A 17,556-nucleotide genomic window follows, 5' to 3' on the forward strand; every position below is an offset into this window, starting at 1 on the left:
GGTTAGTTTATTAATTTGGGTTATTTTTTAGGTTATTTTTTTGTCTGCCTCTCTGAGTTTGCTTGAAGCAAAAGATTCTTCATATCTCCTTTTATTGTAGACATTTGTAGGTTTCTGCAATTTTTCAAGAACACGGGGTGCTTGACGGGGTTCTCGACGGTAGTCATCTCTCGGAGCATAACGGGAGTCAATGCGCTTCCACACGCTGTCCATGTTGTCTCTTTGAGATCTCTCACCCACTCGGTTGTCTTGAGGGTTTGCTGTCTTCCCATCAGTGGTAAAACGTTTTGAAAATTCTCCATATCTTATGTCTTCCTTCCTGATGAAACCACTCTGCTCTCTACTTGCTTCTTTAGCCAACAATCTCTGTTTTCTTTCTTCTGGCAGTTTTCAGCTTCATGGGAGATGAGATGGCAGTTGTGGCACCATCGGAAAAGGTTTACATATTCAAAAGAGACTGGGACAATTTCTCCTGAGGGGATTTGAGCACGAAGAGAAAATTTTAGTGGTTGGTCTCCATTGATCTCGACTTGAAACTTTGCCGCTTTCGCATCAATCTTTCCAACAAGTCCAAGTCTTTTTTCCAAAGTACGGAAAATCGGATCCATCCAATAGTGGGTTGGTATCCCCGTCGCACAAACCCAAAAGGTAATGGTGTTTGGGAATGAGTCACCAACATGAGGAGCCCATCTCTCGAGGGCAAACGACCACTTGTTGAAGTGGCAGGGACGCTTACCTAGAACCTTTAGAAGGTCAGCTTCTGAGTCGAAATCAAATTGGAATCGATGGTTTCCAAGGTCTACACCACGAGCACGACCTTCCACATCCCATATGCTGTGCCTAGGGAGGAGAGCTATCAGAGCTTCCACATTGCGTCTCTCTTTGTTGAAAATCCTACCGACCAAACTAAGGTTGTAGCGAGCTATCAGCTCAGAGTTGTCTACGTCAGGTAAGATGACCACTTCATCTTCTTCAAGCAATTGCTTGTTCTTTTCCGAGCTTTCCAGAGTTTGAGACATTTCACAGGTACGTACAGTAATGTGTGAAGCGTCTATAGATGTGGGTTAATACGAGGAGAAATGCCTTGGACAGAGCTTTAAAAACGCCGTTAAACTCTTCCTTTGTAGGAGTTAGGACCTACCAAAGGAAGACAAGAGACAAAGGGAATTGTGGGACTTGAGCTTATCTCCTGGTGCTAGAGGGAGTTAGATGCAAAGCCTTGGATGCAGAATGGACACATCTGAGGTAAGAGTTTTAAAAACCTTCCATACAGAGTGTATTTCCATTTTTGCAGGTCCTTAACTTGTTTGTCACTCTTGAGAAGGGTAGGATGTTGATATCCTCGGTGGAAAGTGAGACACAGCAGAAGAAAAGTGAAAAAAAAAAGTCGCCGGAAAAAACTGGATCTAGCTTTCTCCACCGTCCGTACGAGGTTATTTTTTAGGTTATGTGACCTAATTTCTCATATATTAAATCAGTTTTTTTTTCGTCTTTCTCTGTTTAAGTTACAACCAAATTAACAGTAAAAGAAACTAGTACAGAGCAAAGTTTTAACCATGATGATGGTCAATAGGGGCTTACTCAGCTATCTTTCAAATAAATAAGTTTTTTTCGCTTTTCTTTTGTCCATATGCTTGGAAGCAGAACGAGCCATTTGCATTTTGTTTTAAGTGTTGAAAGCTTCTTCATTTGTCACGAATTCAACAAAGGGAGAATGTGAAGAACAAAGATTGCATACGGTATGCGGAAAAATGCTTTTTGATATAATTTTATAAAAAAAAAGAATTTCGCATATGATTTATTTACGAGGGTCATTAGACTATGATGATAATTAATATGATACATCAAACTTATAATTTTCGTTTTGTAGTGCGTTCGCATATTATAATCATGATGCGTAGCGTAATTGTGTTTCGTATGGCTTATGTTATTAATTAACTAGAGAAGTCTACACTATAATTTTGAGAGGTAATATCTAGAGGATAACACGAAACACCATTCAACGTCTTAACTAATAATAATGTCAATACTCGGGCACTATTAGCCTTAGCTAGTTCAAGCCATCAGCAGCTTTCAATTTCATTGTAATATGTTAGTTTTCTAATTAATTGATTAATACCAAATTTATTTTCAGTTTTTTGAGTGAAAATTCTGTATTTTTATAATTAATTATGGAGGCTAATTGCATAATGTGAAAAATAATCAAACATGTTTCCTGTCAATTTGTTAATTGATCGTTAGAGATAATATTGTTTGTTTTGTGTACACATTTATGCTTAATTAGTCTTCTCATTAGTTTATCAACACCAAATTTCTCTTGAGGTTTTCCTTTTTTGTGTTAACACTTAATTTTTAAACTTTCAAACTTTTTTCTAATTAATTTGGCAATATCAAAAAAAAAATCTTGATTTTTGTGTTAACATTTAATTTTGGTGAAAATTCTGTATTTTGCACATTGCTTGGATAACAAAAATGGAGGTGGAATATTCGCCACTGGACAAGACAGACTACTACTACGCTGTCTAAATCGTAAGAGAATTGCATTTTCTTAAAACTCCTATTTTTCGATTTCCTGAGAAAATGTTTTGGGGTTAACTTCCACTCTTTTTTTAACGCTGTTACAGAGTTCATTATATAATTGAAGTTGGTAAGAAATTTTATCGGGGAGCCTTTGATTCTGGATAACATACAACTGCGGTTTTATCTTTCCGACTCGCCCTTACTAAAATGAGGTCAATACAATTTATTTTATTTTTGTATAATGAATAAGTCTTTTATTTTATTTTACTATAAAGTTCTAAACCCTTTTTAATGTTTGGTTGAATAGTTTCCGGTTAACTTGTCCTCCGGTTTACTATCCATATCAGCAACCAAGTCTCTCCACATGCACCTTGCTCACAATCCCATCGGAGTACATGTACATGCCACATCCAAACTACCAAAACCTGCCACACACCTGAGTGGTGAAGACAGAACAACCATTGAAGCAAGAGGGTTAAGAGGGAGTCTACAAGTGGAGATATGTTCATTGGAAAGATAAATTTGGTGTTCGGAGTAAGTAGTACTGTCACGCTCAAAAGTTCATTCATAAGCTTGGTTTCAGGCATACTAATTTCCATCTTATGTAGGCATTCTTGAATGAGCTGCTGTCATTGAAGCAACAAAAAGCTTAGTAAAAAGAACGATGAGGTTCTCTCTCTTATTCTACGTAAGTAGTCAGTCTCCAGAGAAATTAATTAATGTGTTTTTCTTGTCGAACTCTTGAAGAGTTTTGATTCACTGAAACCAAACACGGATTAGCTAGGAATAGATGTTGTGAAAATAAATGTCGCATTTTCATACCATCTTGTTTTACCTATATGTACTTGCATCTTTATCTTTCATTGTCGCTCGCTCTTGCTAACATAAGTGAGCCTTTTCTCAGGAAAATCATGACAACATTTGGAGATGTTGAGGGAGCATTGGAGGAGGACTTTCTTTACTCGTAACTCTTTCCCCACACTTATGTTTATAATCTTAAGCATTAGTCGAGACAGTGCGTTAGCATATCCAATAAAACTGGAATTTTGAGAATTTTTAAACTATATTAATCATACCTAATTTCAGGGAATCAGCATAATTTGTATAAAGGTAGTAAAAAAGAAAAAGCTGTATGAAAAACATGACATTTATACTCTAAAAGACGAAGAAATAATTAGGATTACATATATCACGTTAGGTTGCTAGGGAACTTTTCGAAGGATTCGAAAATACTCAGAATAATACCGACGAAAGCTTATAAAAACGTGTTGATGCTTATGATGGAAACCTATTCATCATCAATCCAAGGGGAAGAGGATAGGTTCGCTTTTCTTTAAATACTACTTATTGTAGAAGCCGGTAAACCGGACTGATGTAAACGATATAATAAAAGCGAAGTTAAGGAAATAGACGAATATAGAAAACGAATACGAGAACGATAAGAAATCGTATTCGCAACGAGACATGGAGGCGAGATATGATCTCTTTCCTTAACTCAAAATATTCGCTCCGTTAGTGAGACAGGACTGTACGAATATAGAGTCTCAGGATACAACCATGGCAGACGAGTCACGCCTCACCCGTGATCGCCCTATCGAACTAAAAATCTACGAAACACTCTCGCAATAATAGACTTACGCAGAGGGATTTTTGCTGTTGGATTTCGATTCAGAAAAGGTTAAGAAATGAAGGAAGAGGAGAGACGATATTTAAAGAGACGGAAACGACCCACTTCCCGCAACAGCTGCTGCACGTGGGCGAGAATCTCGCGGAGATCGAGGGAAGTTGAGTTCTGAAAACTTTTTCCTCAAGACTCTCTCTTATCTCGTTTTAAACTTTCGAGAGGATAAAATGCATGACGTTTTTATTTTCTAGACAAACTACTTGTCGTTTTAAATAAAATTGTATGCTGTTTTTTCTCGAAATAAATGGCAAAACGTTGAGCTTAACTTGGTCCAAAAAAAATAATTTTTATTGGGCCAAAAGTCCTCCACCCAAGCCCAAGACCACGCCCGAGCCGGACGGCGGCGGCAGCGTGCGCGTGGGAAACCTTTCTCTTTCACCAAGCCGTTTAAGCTCTCATAGTGAGAAGGTATATTTATATCACTCCAATTCTCTCCTCTTGGCCGATGTGGGACTCTTCCCCTTAGCCATATTTCATTTAATCGACATTTATTTGGGCTCACAGCATCTGAGGCCCAATATCATTTGTATTCACATTATTAATAAAAGCCTAATGGCTATTATTGTATCCAACACTTATTATTCCCTTCACATATGTATATTATTACTGTAGGTTCCACAACAACTTATGCACTCGAATTCGGATAGCATTATAAACTTCTTTACGTACTTTCTTTTTCTATTTTAAAGTTTTTTTTCATGCTTAATCTTATTTAAATAACGTGATCAACTCCATTACTAATGTTTACCTATTTTAGGTTGCCATCTTCCGATCCACGACTATTATATGTGTTAAAACTTCTTTTAGAATCTGATATTAGATTTGTTTTTTTCAATTACTTTGCTTTTGGTACATACATACATAAATCTACTGAGATTCATATATTTGAAAATTACCGAACTGTTTATCTGAAATCGAATTAACCAAAATATTTTGATTAATTGAAGATACAAAGTTCTCTTCATATATCAGCTAGGATGCTTTTCTTTTTTACAAATAGCTAGGATGTTTTCAATTTTTACTTGGTTCGTCAAACAGAAATTACCCGTTCTTTTTGTTTGTCGCTTGGTTTAGATGGTCGGACCATCTTCCAAGAGAGTGGTTAATTAGCAAGACATGTATTAAACACAGTACTATCTTTAAGCTATTGGTTCGACATGCTGAAAGAATTCACGTATCAGAGCTTTTAGATTCGATCAACTACATGATACAACAATTACTAGTTTGGAAAAGTTATTTCGACTTTATTCTTGTTTTTTGAACATTATATTCCGACTATATCCTCTGAAAATTTTAGTAAAAGTAAGACATATTACGTAGAAAAAGTTAACATTCATGAACAAAATAAAAGCTGTAAAACCAGTATTTATATATTACAAGATATGAGTCCGTTGCATTGCAACGGATTTTTGTTCGATGTTTTAATTTAATAAAAACCATAAAATAATAAATCACTTTATTATAGTATTATGATTGTTTTTTACATATGTTGTTTGAGATTTATTTTATAATTAAAATATTTTCACGTATAAGTTCAAGTTAATATTTGTCTTTTATAATCATGGTGCATAGATGAATTGTTATAAACTTTATACTAAAGATGAGAGAAAATACTATACATAAACATTAAAACTGAACACAATCCGAAATAAGAAATGAAAAGTAAAAAGAAATGAAAGTTAAATACACCAATCGAATCAATGATAGCATTATACATGTTCTTATGTACTAATTTAATGTTTTATTAAATAAGTCTTTAAAATTTTATTTTGCTAGGATTTTTTTTTGAAAAATGAAAACATTCTATTTTATAAATCTCCTTTTTATTTACAGTTAAAAATAAAAATATCAAATACTCTTTTATAATTTTGTTTAAGATTTTAGAAAAGGTAAATTACTGTCATATAACATATTACAATTATTTTCTCTTTAGAATTTCATAAAAAAAAATATTTCTATCAAATAATTATTTTTAGTTATTAATAAATATTTTAAAAATTGCTATTTTTACAATTCGTATCAATACTAATTTTACGCTTCTTTTGTTAATTAAATAATTTTTAGTATCATGTTCATCATCAAACACTCTCTTAAAAATAATAACAAATAAAGTTTTACAATTATTTTTTGGTCAGGACTTAAAAATATTATACAAATTTCTTTTGTTTACTTTTTTTTTTATAAAAAAGGAAAAAAACTATCAAATATTTGACAGTTTTGTAGGATTTTAGAAAGGAAATTAATATTACATAATATTTTACTATTATATTTTTTCTAGGATTTAACAAAATAAAATTTCTATCAAATAACTATTTCCAGTTAATATTAACTATTTTTAAAAGTTGCAATTTTCAAAATTTGTTTTTACAATATCATTAATATTTTAACAATTTTTCTTGTAAATTGAATAATTGTTAATATCATGTTTATCATTAAATTTTTGAAGTAAAAATCACTATTAAATAAAATTTTACAATTCTCTCTAGTCACGATTAAAAAAATAGGAAATTTTTTTAGTTGGTTAAGATTATAAAAGAATTTTCTTTTAAAAATCTCTTTTATCTAAGATTTTAGGAAAAGAAGAAATATTGACACATATCACAATCTAATTTTTTTAATTGACACGTATCACAATCATATCATGTGAAGTTTTTGAAGTTAATTTTGGTTTATATTTTTAGCAAAAAAATATTTAAAAGTAAAGTTAGTCAATTATAAGAAAAATAAGATTACTTTTACATTTTCATTTTACTTAGACTTTTAAAAAGAAATTAATTATTTTATTTTTTCTAGATTTTAATACAACTATTTTATTTTTAATAGAAAAATTTTGTTTAATTATTTATATATTTTGTCTTATACATAAAAACACATATTTATCATATACACACATACTCATGTATTATAAAGGAAAGTTATTTACTTATAAGAAAATAATAAGAGTACTTTTACAATTTTCTTTAAATTATGGTTTTAAAAAAGTAATATTAATTATTTTAAAGTTAGTTTTTCTTCATGTTAATAATTTATTGTACTTATAGGATTTTACGATTCGTTTTTGTTTAATATTTTTTTCTTAAAAGTTAATGTTTATCTTTTATAATTCTCTATCTTTAGTATCTTTTAAAACAAACATTAGAATGAAAAATAATAATAATAATAATAATAATAATAATAATAATAATAATAATAACAATAATAATAATAGTAATAATAATAATAATAATACGACTCTTAAATAATATTTATAATTAACTTTTAAGAAAAATTGTTTTTTTTATTTAGTATATATATTTTTGATTGTGATATAGTTTAACATATATCACATTTTTAAATATATAACTACCATGTGTCACAATCATATTAATTAGCAATTTTGAAGAACCAAGCTCAATATAATCTTTTATAATTATATTTTCATTAAAAGTTTAGAAAATAAAAATTATATTAAATAAATTGTTTGCAAATCTATATTTTACGATTTTGAAAAAGGAAAATTTCTAAAAACATTACTACTAAATATTTTTTAAAAAATCGTTTTTACTACTAAGTAATTTTTAAAAGTAGTTTTTTCAAAAAACAATTTTATTATCTTACTATATATATTTTGAATCTTTTATATATTTAAACACATGTCACAATATTTGAAGAAAAATTATTATCAAATAATCTTTTGAAATAATCTTTTGATTAGGATTTTAAAAAAGGAAAATTACTATTAAATAATATATATATATATATAAGACCTTTAATAAAATTCGTTTTTGTTAATATCTAAGTTTTTTTATTATGAGATAAATTAACACATGTCATAATCTTAAATATATAAAGGTTGTGTATCGCAATCGTGTTAATTAGTAACTTTGAAGAACCTAGCTTTATATAATAAGATACATTTTTTGATTAGGATTTTAAAAAGGAAAATTACTATTGAATAATATATATATAATAGGATTTTTAATAAAATTCGTTTTTGTTAATATCTTAGTATACATATTTTTAATTATGAGATAGATTAACACATGTCAAAATCTTAAATATATAATTGATACGTGTCGCGATCATGTTTAACTAAACTTTATATAATAAGATAAGCTCATGTACATCACTATTATAAGCGTATACGATTTTATTTCATAATAAGATAAATTTCGTCCGTTCTTTAAGAAATCGATGCATGAATGATCAACTATATTGTAGTAATTCGTTAACTAGATATCAAAACATGACTCATTGTAACAGAAAAAGGAGGCATGCCATAAATGAAACCACTTTAATTTATCCAACTATATATTTTGGAAGATATTGAAGCTGTTGAACGAAGTGCGGTTTATCTTTGAAAATAGTGTACATCCAATACTAGCAACAAAACCAATGATGCTGGACATCAAACCAAAATGAAACACATAAATAGGGTAAAGAGCTCCAAGTAAGGTAAAAGGTCTGTGGACCAGTTTGCTAAAAAAAGAGGTCTATAGACCAGTGACTATAAGTCAATGATCAACATCCAGATTTAACATACTTTACATTTTCCTCTCTAAACATTCAATTCCGTTATAGTTTGTAGGTTTATAATTGTAAAATATAGACTATGGATGTACAAAGTGTAATTGTATTTTTGCATAACAATTGAGAAAAAATCATTTATCCTTTGTACAACTTATACAAATTAATAATTCTGCTTTACACTAGTTATATATTCAAACTAAAATTAGCACTTTTATATAATATATCTGACTATTTACTTAAAAGCATTCGCATTGGTTATGTTTCTCAATTTTTTTTTTTGATAAAATAAATTATATAAAGAAAAAGGGAAAAAAGAAGAGAAATAAGTTTTTTTCTTTTGAAAGATCACATTTTTAAAGATTTTAATTATATATACCATTTTAATTCATCTATAACTTATTAAAATTTATTATCATTTTCCAAAAAGAGAATTATCATCAAGAAACTCTAGTGAATCTCTCTCACTAATCCTAATGCTGTAAGAAAATTTAAAATAACACTTTTTAGATAAAAACAATATTTTTATTGATATATATTTTCTGTCAGCTATTTTATTGATATATATATTAATATTAGCTTGTCTATACTGATATAATAAAATAGTATGTATAATTATTTACTGCAACTTGTTGCCAAAAGTTCTTTAAATTATTTTTGATTGAAAATGATAAAACTACAAATACTCGTGTAGACTTTTAATTTATTTTTTATGTTTGGCTTAGCCGAAATTTTTTTAAACGAATTTTAGATGTCACATAACTAATAATTGAACGAAATTATATAACATACTCTGACCCTATATGAAAGAATGTACGATTCTTGGTCCATAATTTTCAAATAACTAAAATTCAAGCGAAATACAAGTCACGGCCTATAAATTTTCCATAAATTAATATTCAGTGTATGCCGAAAGTTAATGTACAAAAACGTGCAGTAGATGACACGAACAAAATGTGACGAACTAATTTACATACCTGTCTCATATAACGTACATCATGAAAGTAGAAACGAATCCTAATGTTATACTGAAATTAAGCTATAAATGTAGCCTGCGGGAATAAATTCTCGCCAAATTAACGAATAACATATTTTTATTAGCTTTATTTAAAATCAAATTCGTCGGCTTGGTAGCATGTCTATGTAATTCCCTTAGAATCTTGCAAAAGCTATATGAATATATGATTAATTTAATGATATCTTACTCAGAATAACGAATATACATGGCAAATTAGGTTTGTGATCGAAAGTGAATGAACACATAGCTACATATGCATGCTTTATTAATTTTTCATCAAAATAATTTAATGGTTTTTTTTTGTTAAAGGGTTTTCAAAATAATTTAATGGTTTATACATTTTAGATTGATTAAGGAAATTAATATATTATATGCAATATTTCATGGTTAACGTCAAAATAAGTCCAATTTATAAACAAGCGGATAAACATTTCCCTATATATATGGGAAGGTTTGTGGTTGCCAAACTCAAAGCACATTGGGTCTTATCTCTCTCTAACACACACACACACACACACACAAACTCACGTATATATTTAGAGAGAGAGAGATGGGTGAAGAGATGAAAGGAGTGAGAGTAATCGAGGAGTGGTCTCCGGTTATAGTAATGGTGATATCTAACGTAGCGATGGGTTCAGTGAATGCACTTGTGAAGAAAGCTCTTGATGTTGGTGTGAATCACATGGTTGTTGGTGCTTATCGAATGGCTATTTCCGCTTTAATTCTAGCTCCCTTCGCTTATATCTTGGAAAGGTTCGATACTTAAAGAGTTAGATGAAACAACGAGTTGTCTCCTGTTTATGTGTTATTTCTGGTTTTCTCCCAGTTATCTCATTAAAAATAGAAACGACAAAATTTCTCTAAAAGTTATGTATTATTGGTAACAGGAAAACAAGACCGGAGCTAACATTTAGGTTATTGGTCGATCATTTCATCAGCGGTCTTCTCGGGTTTGTCCTCCAAATCTTTGTCGTCCATTTTTAATTTATTCTTATTTATGTTATCATCATACTACGTTGATTTGTTTTCTGTTAAAAATGTTTCTCTTTCAAGTAAGATTTAAAAATCATAAGCTCCAAACATATATAACTGTTTGTTAATTTATTTTTGGGATTAAAATTGGCAGGGCAAGTCTTATGCAATTTTTCTTTTTGCTTGGTCTGTCCTACACGTCAGCAACTGTTTCGTGTGCTTTGGTAAGCATGTTGCCTGCAATCACCTTCACTTTGGCCCTTATTTTCAGGTACTGATGGAACCATCTAGCTTCTTTATTCTTTAGTAATATTTAGTGTATAATATTTGACGTAATACATATATGATACTATATGTTATAATATTTTCTATTTTTATTCATAAATTATTCTCTTAATTAACTGGAATAATACTAATAAAGTGCTACCAGTTTTAAGGAAATAACTTTTGAAATTTGATTGTTGTGCTCTATGATTAGATTTCCATTCATACAATTACCTTAACTACACGTAAACTACACCCAGCTGAGCCCCTTTTTATAGCTTTTCCTGGTAAAGGTCTTTTTTTAGCTAGACGTCGCATTTTTATAAACTTTGATAAAAGGATGCGGAACACGATTCGTTGAATCAGATGGAATATAATATCTATCATTTGAGTTTAAAGTAAATACTATTTTATGTTGAGTTTTTTTTGTTGCCTACGAATCACACGTTGGTCTAGGTTCGTTTTTTCTTGTAAAGCTAGAAACAATTTTTTTTTGAGATATGACTTCTATTCTTGATAAATTACTTTACATATAAACTTACGTAACAACTTTTTAGGACCGAAAATGTAAAGAATCTAAAGACCAAAGCAGGAATTTTGAAGATCCTTGGAACTCTAATATGCATAAGTGGAGCTTTGTTCTTAACATTCTACAAAGGCCCTCAAATATCAAACCCTCACTCTCACAAAGAGGCTGTTCATAACCACAGCGACAACGATCAAGACAAAACCAAGAACTGGCTTCTTGGATGTCTTTACTTAACCATTGGAACCACGCTGCTGTCTTTATGGATGCTGTTTCAAGGGAATCTAAGCATTAAATACCCTTGCAAATACTCAAGCACCTGTCTCATGTCGGTTTTTGCGGCGTTCCAATGTGCTCTCTTGAGTCTTTACAAGGGCAGAGACGCTCATGATTGGGTCATCGGTGACAAATTCGTGCTTATTGTCATCCTATACGCTGTAAGTTAATATTTTATTAAAAAAATATTTTTGGTCAAATATATATATATATATATAAGTTATTCAGTTAATAAATTACAAGGTAGCTATGCAAAACCTTGAAGAGTTTTATCTAATATTACTTTACTATAGATATATATAATACCTTGAGTTTATAAATATTAAATAAATTTAACTAACCACCACTAACATAATATTGGGTGACTGTCACTGTCTGAACATAATATTCTCTGTTCCAATAACATGTTTGTCAAAATATGTGAAAGAAGTTGTCTAAAAACTTATATAAAAGTACTCTTATCGTATACACGTATTAATTGCAGGGAGTGGTAGGACAAGCAATGTCGACGGTAGCAACAACATGGGGGATAAAGAAACTAGGAGCGGTTTTCGCATCAACATTCACTCCAATTACTCTTATTTCAGCTACTCTATTCGATTTCCTCATCTTACACACTCCTTTATACCTCGGCAGGTAATTTCAAATTGTTTTGTTAATTCATTTATCTTACGTATGTCCATGCTCATAGCAACACTAACTACAGCTTTTGAACTTTGGTTGTTATAGCGTAATTGGATCAGCAGTGGCAGTGATGGGTCTCTACGTGTTCTTGTGGGGTAAGAACAATGAAACGGAAGCATCAACTACATTGCCTCCTCGGATGGACAACCAAGACCAAAATGTTAATATATAATAATAACGACTCTAAGTCGCCCGTTTAAGTTTAAGTACTATATATTGTTATTGGCATATATCAAATAATTGTTCTAGTGAGAGCGAGAGAATGTTGTTATTTGAAGTCTAGAACTCCAAAAATCAACGCAGAGATAAGTTGTGAAGTATGTATATATTATTGTTTATTTAATGATATCATTTGCCCTAATCAAATCCGCATAAATTATCCGGTTCCTATAAAGAATTAAAAAGAAAAGTTGTGCTTTACCATTGCATGAACCGGTGGAATGCACTAAAGAGTAAAATAGTAGCTTTGTCCCCAGAAACGACAAAAAAAGAAGAAGAATTTTGGTATTAAGAAATGGAACACTAAATCATAAAATACGCCTACGACCTAACTATAAAGTCACACCAATAGAAAATATTGGCCTTGCTTCAGGATAATTTAGGAACACCCTTACTTGTAGAAAGCCCAATATTTTCTATTGGAACACCCTTGCAGAATGGGCTCCCAGAAAAAATTAACCAGGAATTGAAAATTAAAGATATACATTAGGCCCTTTTATTAAAGATATACTTTAGGCCCTTTTACAAGCCCATAAAAATCAGCCCTTGTAGAACCGTCTTTAGAAAACCGACACGTATGGGGATTTGTAGACCATCGCAGCTGGCACCGTACACATCACTATTCCCACTTGCTCTACCTATAACCGGGAAACCGACACGTAAGTCAGGTGGACCCCACGCTCGCTTTTATCTACGTGACCTTCACAAAACAAAAAAAGACTTATGGCTCACAGAGAAGCAAGTTGGGAGATACGAAAAAGCGCAGCGAACGGCCACTACAATCTCACCACGTGTCGATCTCCGGTGACTTGTGTTTTTTCCATAAATACCCTCCGTGCTGTTTCAGCCGCAAATAAAAAAATAAGTAAAACCAGAAAAAAAGGGAAGGAAAAAAATGTTGTGGCTGAGATTGATTCTGGCTTTCTTCTTCTTACAGTCTTCTTCACCCTAAAACAGTCTTCCTTCCTTCCTTCTTCTTCACTTATCTTCTTCTCTGTCTCTTCACCAGCTCTGCTAAAACATAAAAATATAGTTTTTTTTTCTTTCCGATTTGATTGTTTCTCCGGCGAATACTCCGGTGAGATGATCTAGTTTCTATTTACGGATTGTTCCTCAATGATGGCTACTCTCAAGGGTATGTGTAATTTACATTATCAGCAATTAATAAGGTTGCATCTGAAAATCACTGTTTTGTAGCTCAGAAGAGAGCTCTAAGTTGTTTTAGATTAGATTCATTACTGATTGTGATGGTTTTTTTAAAAAGGTTTTGGATGCGATGGATTCATTTGGGTGAGACTTTTGAGAAGTAAAAGGGGATTCTTTTGAGTTCTGCTACTCTGTTTCACACGGTGGACTTTTCAAAGATTTCTCCTTTCATTTCTAAATCTCTCTCTCTCTTTCTCTCTCTTTTACTAATATGATCTTAGTGTGGATAAAATATTTCTCATAGTCTCTTTCTGTTTTTTTGCAGTTGCTTTAGAATCTTAAAGAGGTTACTTTTCAGTTAGAATCAATCACAAGAGGCTTTTGCAATTTGGAGGGGATCAAAGATGGTTTCTTTGTTACACTAGAGAGGGATTTGAAGCAGCGGGGAAAGCTGCTAAGATCCGGTTCTGATGGATACTAATACATCCGGAGATGAGTTATTAACCAAGGTAATGATTAATGAATGGAAAAGATTGTCCAGGTTTTAGATTTTTTGGATTCTTCTTTGTTGTTATGTGAGTGAAGATTTGGTTTGTTTTTTGTGAATGAATAGGCAAGAAAGCCGTATACTATTACAAAGCAGCGGGAACGATGGACAGAGGATGAGCATGATAGGTTTCTTGAAGCCTTGAGGCTTTATGGAAGGGCCTGGCAACGTATAGAAGGTCTACAATTGTTATCTATTTTATTAATTAACACAGAGAGGGAGTTTTTGTTTTCTTTTGTTTATGAGTTTTTCATTCTGGGAGTTCTCTCTCTCTTTTTGTGTATGTGTGTGTGTGTGTGTGCAGAACATATTGGGACAAAGACTGCTGTTCAGATCAGAAGTCATGCACAAAAGTTCTTCACAAAGGTAAGCTGTTCCTTTTGAATCTTAAGTAAAGATACAACTGGTTTAGTAGTGAGATAATGACGATCAATGAATTTAATTGGTGTGGAACTGGTTTTCTATGGTTCTGTTTTTTCTCATTGCTTCAACTATAGTTTGTTGGATAGCAGCAGGCTTTTACCTTGTTCATTTGCTCTGCAACTGGAAAACTTACCCTTAGATTATAGCTTCATTATCTGGACCATAACACTGGTCTATAGTAACACAAAAAATAGCATTGCATATGCATAACATAAGTGTCTCACATACTCAGTAAAGTCGGTCGGATGAAATAATGAGATTGCATGGACTCTTTTAGCCAATTCAAATGGAAAAACCAAACCTCCCTGGCCGGTTGGCCCTATAGGACAGGAAATGAAGTAACTGTCTTGTCTACCCCCGTACAATTCGGGTCAGTATAAAGACTCTTTTTTAACCTCAAGAGTCTTAGGGTTGCATTTACCATCTCCAGGTTGGAACCAAAAAAAAAACTAACAGTTATGGTTCAACTCTTTCAGCTGGAGAAAGAGGCAGAAGCTAAAGGCATTCCAGTTTGTCAAGCTCTCAACATAGAGATCCCACCTCCTCGTCCTAAAAGGAAACCCAATACTCCTTATCCTCGTAAACCTGGCAACAATGGCCCATCAGCCAAACTTGTATCCTCAGCCTCTTCTTCACAATGTAACCAGGCTTTCTTGGATTTGGAAAAAGTGCCCATCTCTGAGGTTTATTCTTCTCTCTTTTTCTCTTCTATCATTTTGGCTTTTCTTCTTGTGATAGTTTTGTTATCTTTTTTTTTTTTATTGTTTAGGAAACATCAAATGGGAAAGAAAATCAAGATGATAACTGCTCAGGGGTTTCTACTGTAAACAAGTGTCCCTTGCCAAAGAAAGTTACTCAACCGTCTCTAAGAAAGGTATACAACTTGTTGTCCAAGAACATGATGAGTTTGCTGTATTATAAGTTCAATAGCATGTAAGAATAAAACTTGTTCTATTTTGATTTTGAGCAGGAAAGTGCCGATAATGGAACAAGTAAGAAGGCGTCAAATGTGAACACTCAGTTTCATCCCCCAGGTATGGTCTCTCAAGACTTGATGTTTTGTCCTATGGGAGATCGTGTTCACGGGCACGTGAATCTTCCACCTACCACAACATCATCTGCTACTACTACAACTACTTCTCAACAGGCGTTTCCTGCGTGCCCTTCCCAGGATTCGTTTCTCCACTTCTCCTCTACTTTCCCCAATCTCATTATCTCAAGCCTCCTACAGAATCCTGCAGCTCATGCTGCAGCCACATTCGCTGCTTCGGTCTGGCCCTATTCCAACGTCGGGAACTCGGGAGGAGATTCATCAACAACGCAAATGAGCTCCTCTCCTCCAAGTATAGCTGCCATCGCTGCTGCTACGGTAGCTGCCGCAACTGCTTGGTGGGCTTCTCATGGACTTATTCCTGTATGCGCTCCTCCTGCTCCAGTCACTTGCCTTCCATTACCAACCTTTGCAGTTCCAACTCAGGCTACGGATAAAATGGATACCGTTGAAAATGATCAAGAACCGCTGGAGAAACAAAACACAGCTCTGCAAGATAAAAACATGGCTTCAAAATCTCCATCTTCATCATCCGACGATTCAGAAGAGACTGGAGTAACCAAGCTAAACAACGCTGGCTCAAAGACAAATGGTGACAAGGAGGAAGTTGTTGCTGCTGCTTTGCATGATCCAAACGCTTCCCCAAAGAAAAAGCTGGTGGACCGCTCATCGTGTGGGTCAAACACACCTTCAGGGAGTGACGCGGAAACAGATGCCTTAGATAAGATGGAGAAAGATAACGAGGATGTGAAGGAGGCAGATCCAAACCAGCCAAGTGTTATTGAGTTGAGCAACCGTCGGAGTAAAATCAGAGACAACAACAACAACAACAACCAAACTACTGATTCGTGGAAAGAAGTCTCCCAAGGGGTAAGCAAAAACAAAGAACAACAAATGATTCATTTATTTGCAGAGAGTTTTTCTTTTGAAATTAACACTAAAATCTTTGTTTCAGGGTCGTAAAGCGTTTCAGGCTCTCTTTGCAAGACAGAGATTGCCTCAGAGCTTTTCGCCTCCTCAAGTGGCTGCAGAGAATGTGAATGGAAAGCAAAGTGATACGTCAATGCCGATGGCTCCTGATCTCAACAAGGTTCAAGATTCTTGTGATGCGGACCAAGAGAGTGGAGTAGTAATGATAGGTGATGGAACGGGGAAGAGCCTTAAAACGAGACAGTCAGGGTTTAAGCCATACAAGAGATGTTCAATGGAGGTGAAAGAGAGCCAAGATGGGAACGCAAACAATGAAAGCGATGAAAAAGTCTGCAAGAGGATTCGATTGGAAGGAGAAGCTTCAACATAACAACAACAACAAGAACTTTGAGGTAAAATAAAAATCTGTTTTTACCAAATATCATTAAATCAAGTGTTAGTAATGAAAGAGACTTTTTTTTCTTAATCTTTTATAGATCCATCTGAACGGTTCTTTGTTCATGTCAATCCATGTACCATATTACTACTACTCCATCTACATGTCTTGTCCCTTGTCTCTGTTGTGTTTGTGTCTGCTACTTCTGGTCTACATGTCTGCTGCTATTACTGTTACTGTTACTGTTACTGTTAATTAACCGCTAAGCAATGGATCTATGTTTTGTGTCTGTTTGTCTTTTTTGAACTCTGGATATTTTATGAGATCATAAATAGTTTAGAATGATAAAAGATGAATTGTACAGAAGTTTCAACTTTGAAGTTGTTTTGTTTTTGGTGTTTGATTCCCTTGCTT

The 17,556-nt window shown here is 32.9% G+C and overlaps 2 protein-coding genes and 1 pseudogene across 7 annotated transcripts; 2 read left to right on the forward strand and 1 right to left on the reverse strand.

Annotated features, from left to right (window-relative positions):
* Nucleotides 1-305: 305 nt before the first annotated feature.
* LOC125579256 (uncharacterized protein At4g02000-like) lies at nt 306-1,019 on the reverse strand. The gene has a single exon (XM_048743227.1). The coding sequence runs from the start codon at nt 1,017-1,019 to the stop codon at nt 306-308; it is 714 nt and encodes a 237-aa protein (XP_048599184.1).
* A 9,169-nt stretch (nt 1,020-10,188) lies between these two features.
* LOC106370072 lies at nt 10,189-12,811 on the forward strand (annotated as a pseudogene).
* Nucleotides 12,812-13,549: 738 nt separating this feature from the next.
* LOC106370900 (protein LHY) lies at nt 13,550-17,431 on the forward strand. Of its 6 annotated transcripts, none has more exons than XM_048743325.1 (10): nt 13,551-13,804; nt 13,934-14,018; nt 14,141-14,324; nt 14,429-14,540; nt 14,667-14,728; nt 15,262-15,468; nt 15,555-15,659; nt 15,756-16,706; nt 16,792-17,158; nt 17,243-17,431. In XM_048743325.1, the coding sequence occupies exons 3-9, from the start codon at nt 14,286-14,288 to the stop codon at nt 17,134-17,136; spliced, it is 1,821 nt and encodes a 606-aa protein (XP_048599282.1). In that variant the 5' UTR covers nt 13,551-13,804; nt 13,934-14,018; nt 14,141-14,285; the 3' UTR covers nt 17,137-17,158; nt 17,243-17,431. The 6 variants fall into 6 exon arrangements, with proteins under 6 accessions (XP_013666351.2, XP_048599281.1, XP_048599284.1 ...); XM_048743326.1 differs by having other exon boundaries at nt 13,934-13,959; XM_013810897.3 differs by having other exon boundaries at nt 13,550-13,804; nt 16,792-17,431.
* The last annotated feature ends 125 nt before the right edge of the window (nt 17,432-17,556 follow it).

This window comes from Brassica napus, chromosome A10 (genome assembly GCF_020379485.1).
Source record: "Brassica napus cultivar Da-Ae chromosome A10, Da-Ae, whole genome shotgun sequence".
Lineage (NCBI taxonomy): Eukaryota > Viridiplantae > Streptophyta > Magnoliopsida > Brassicales > Brassicaceae > Brassica > Brassica napus.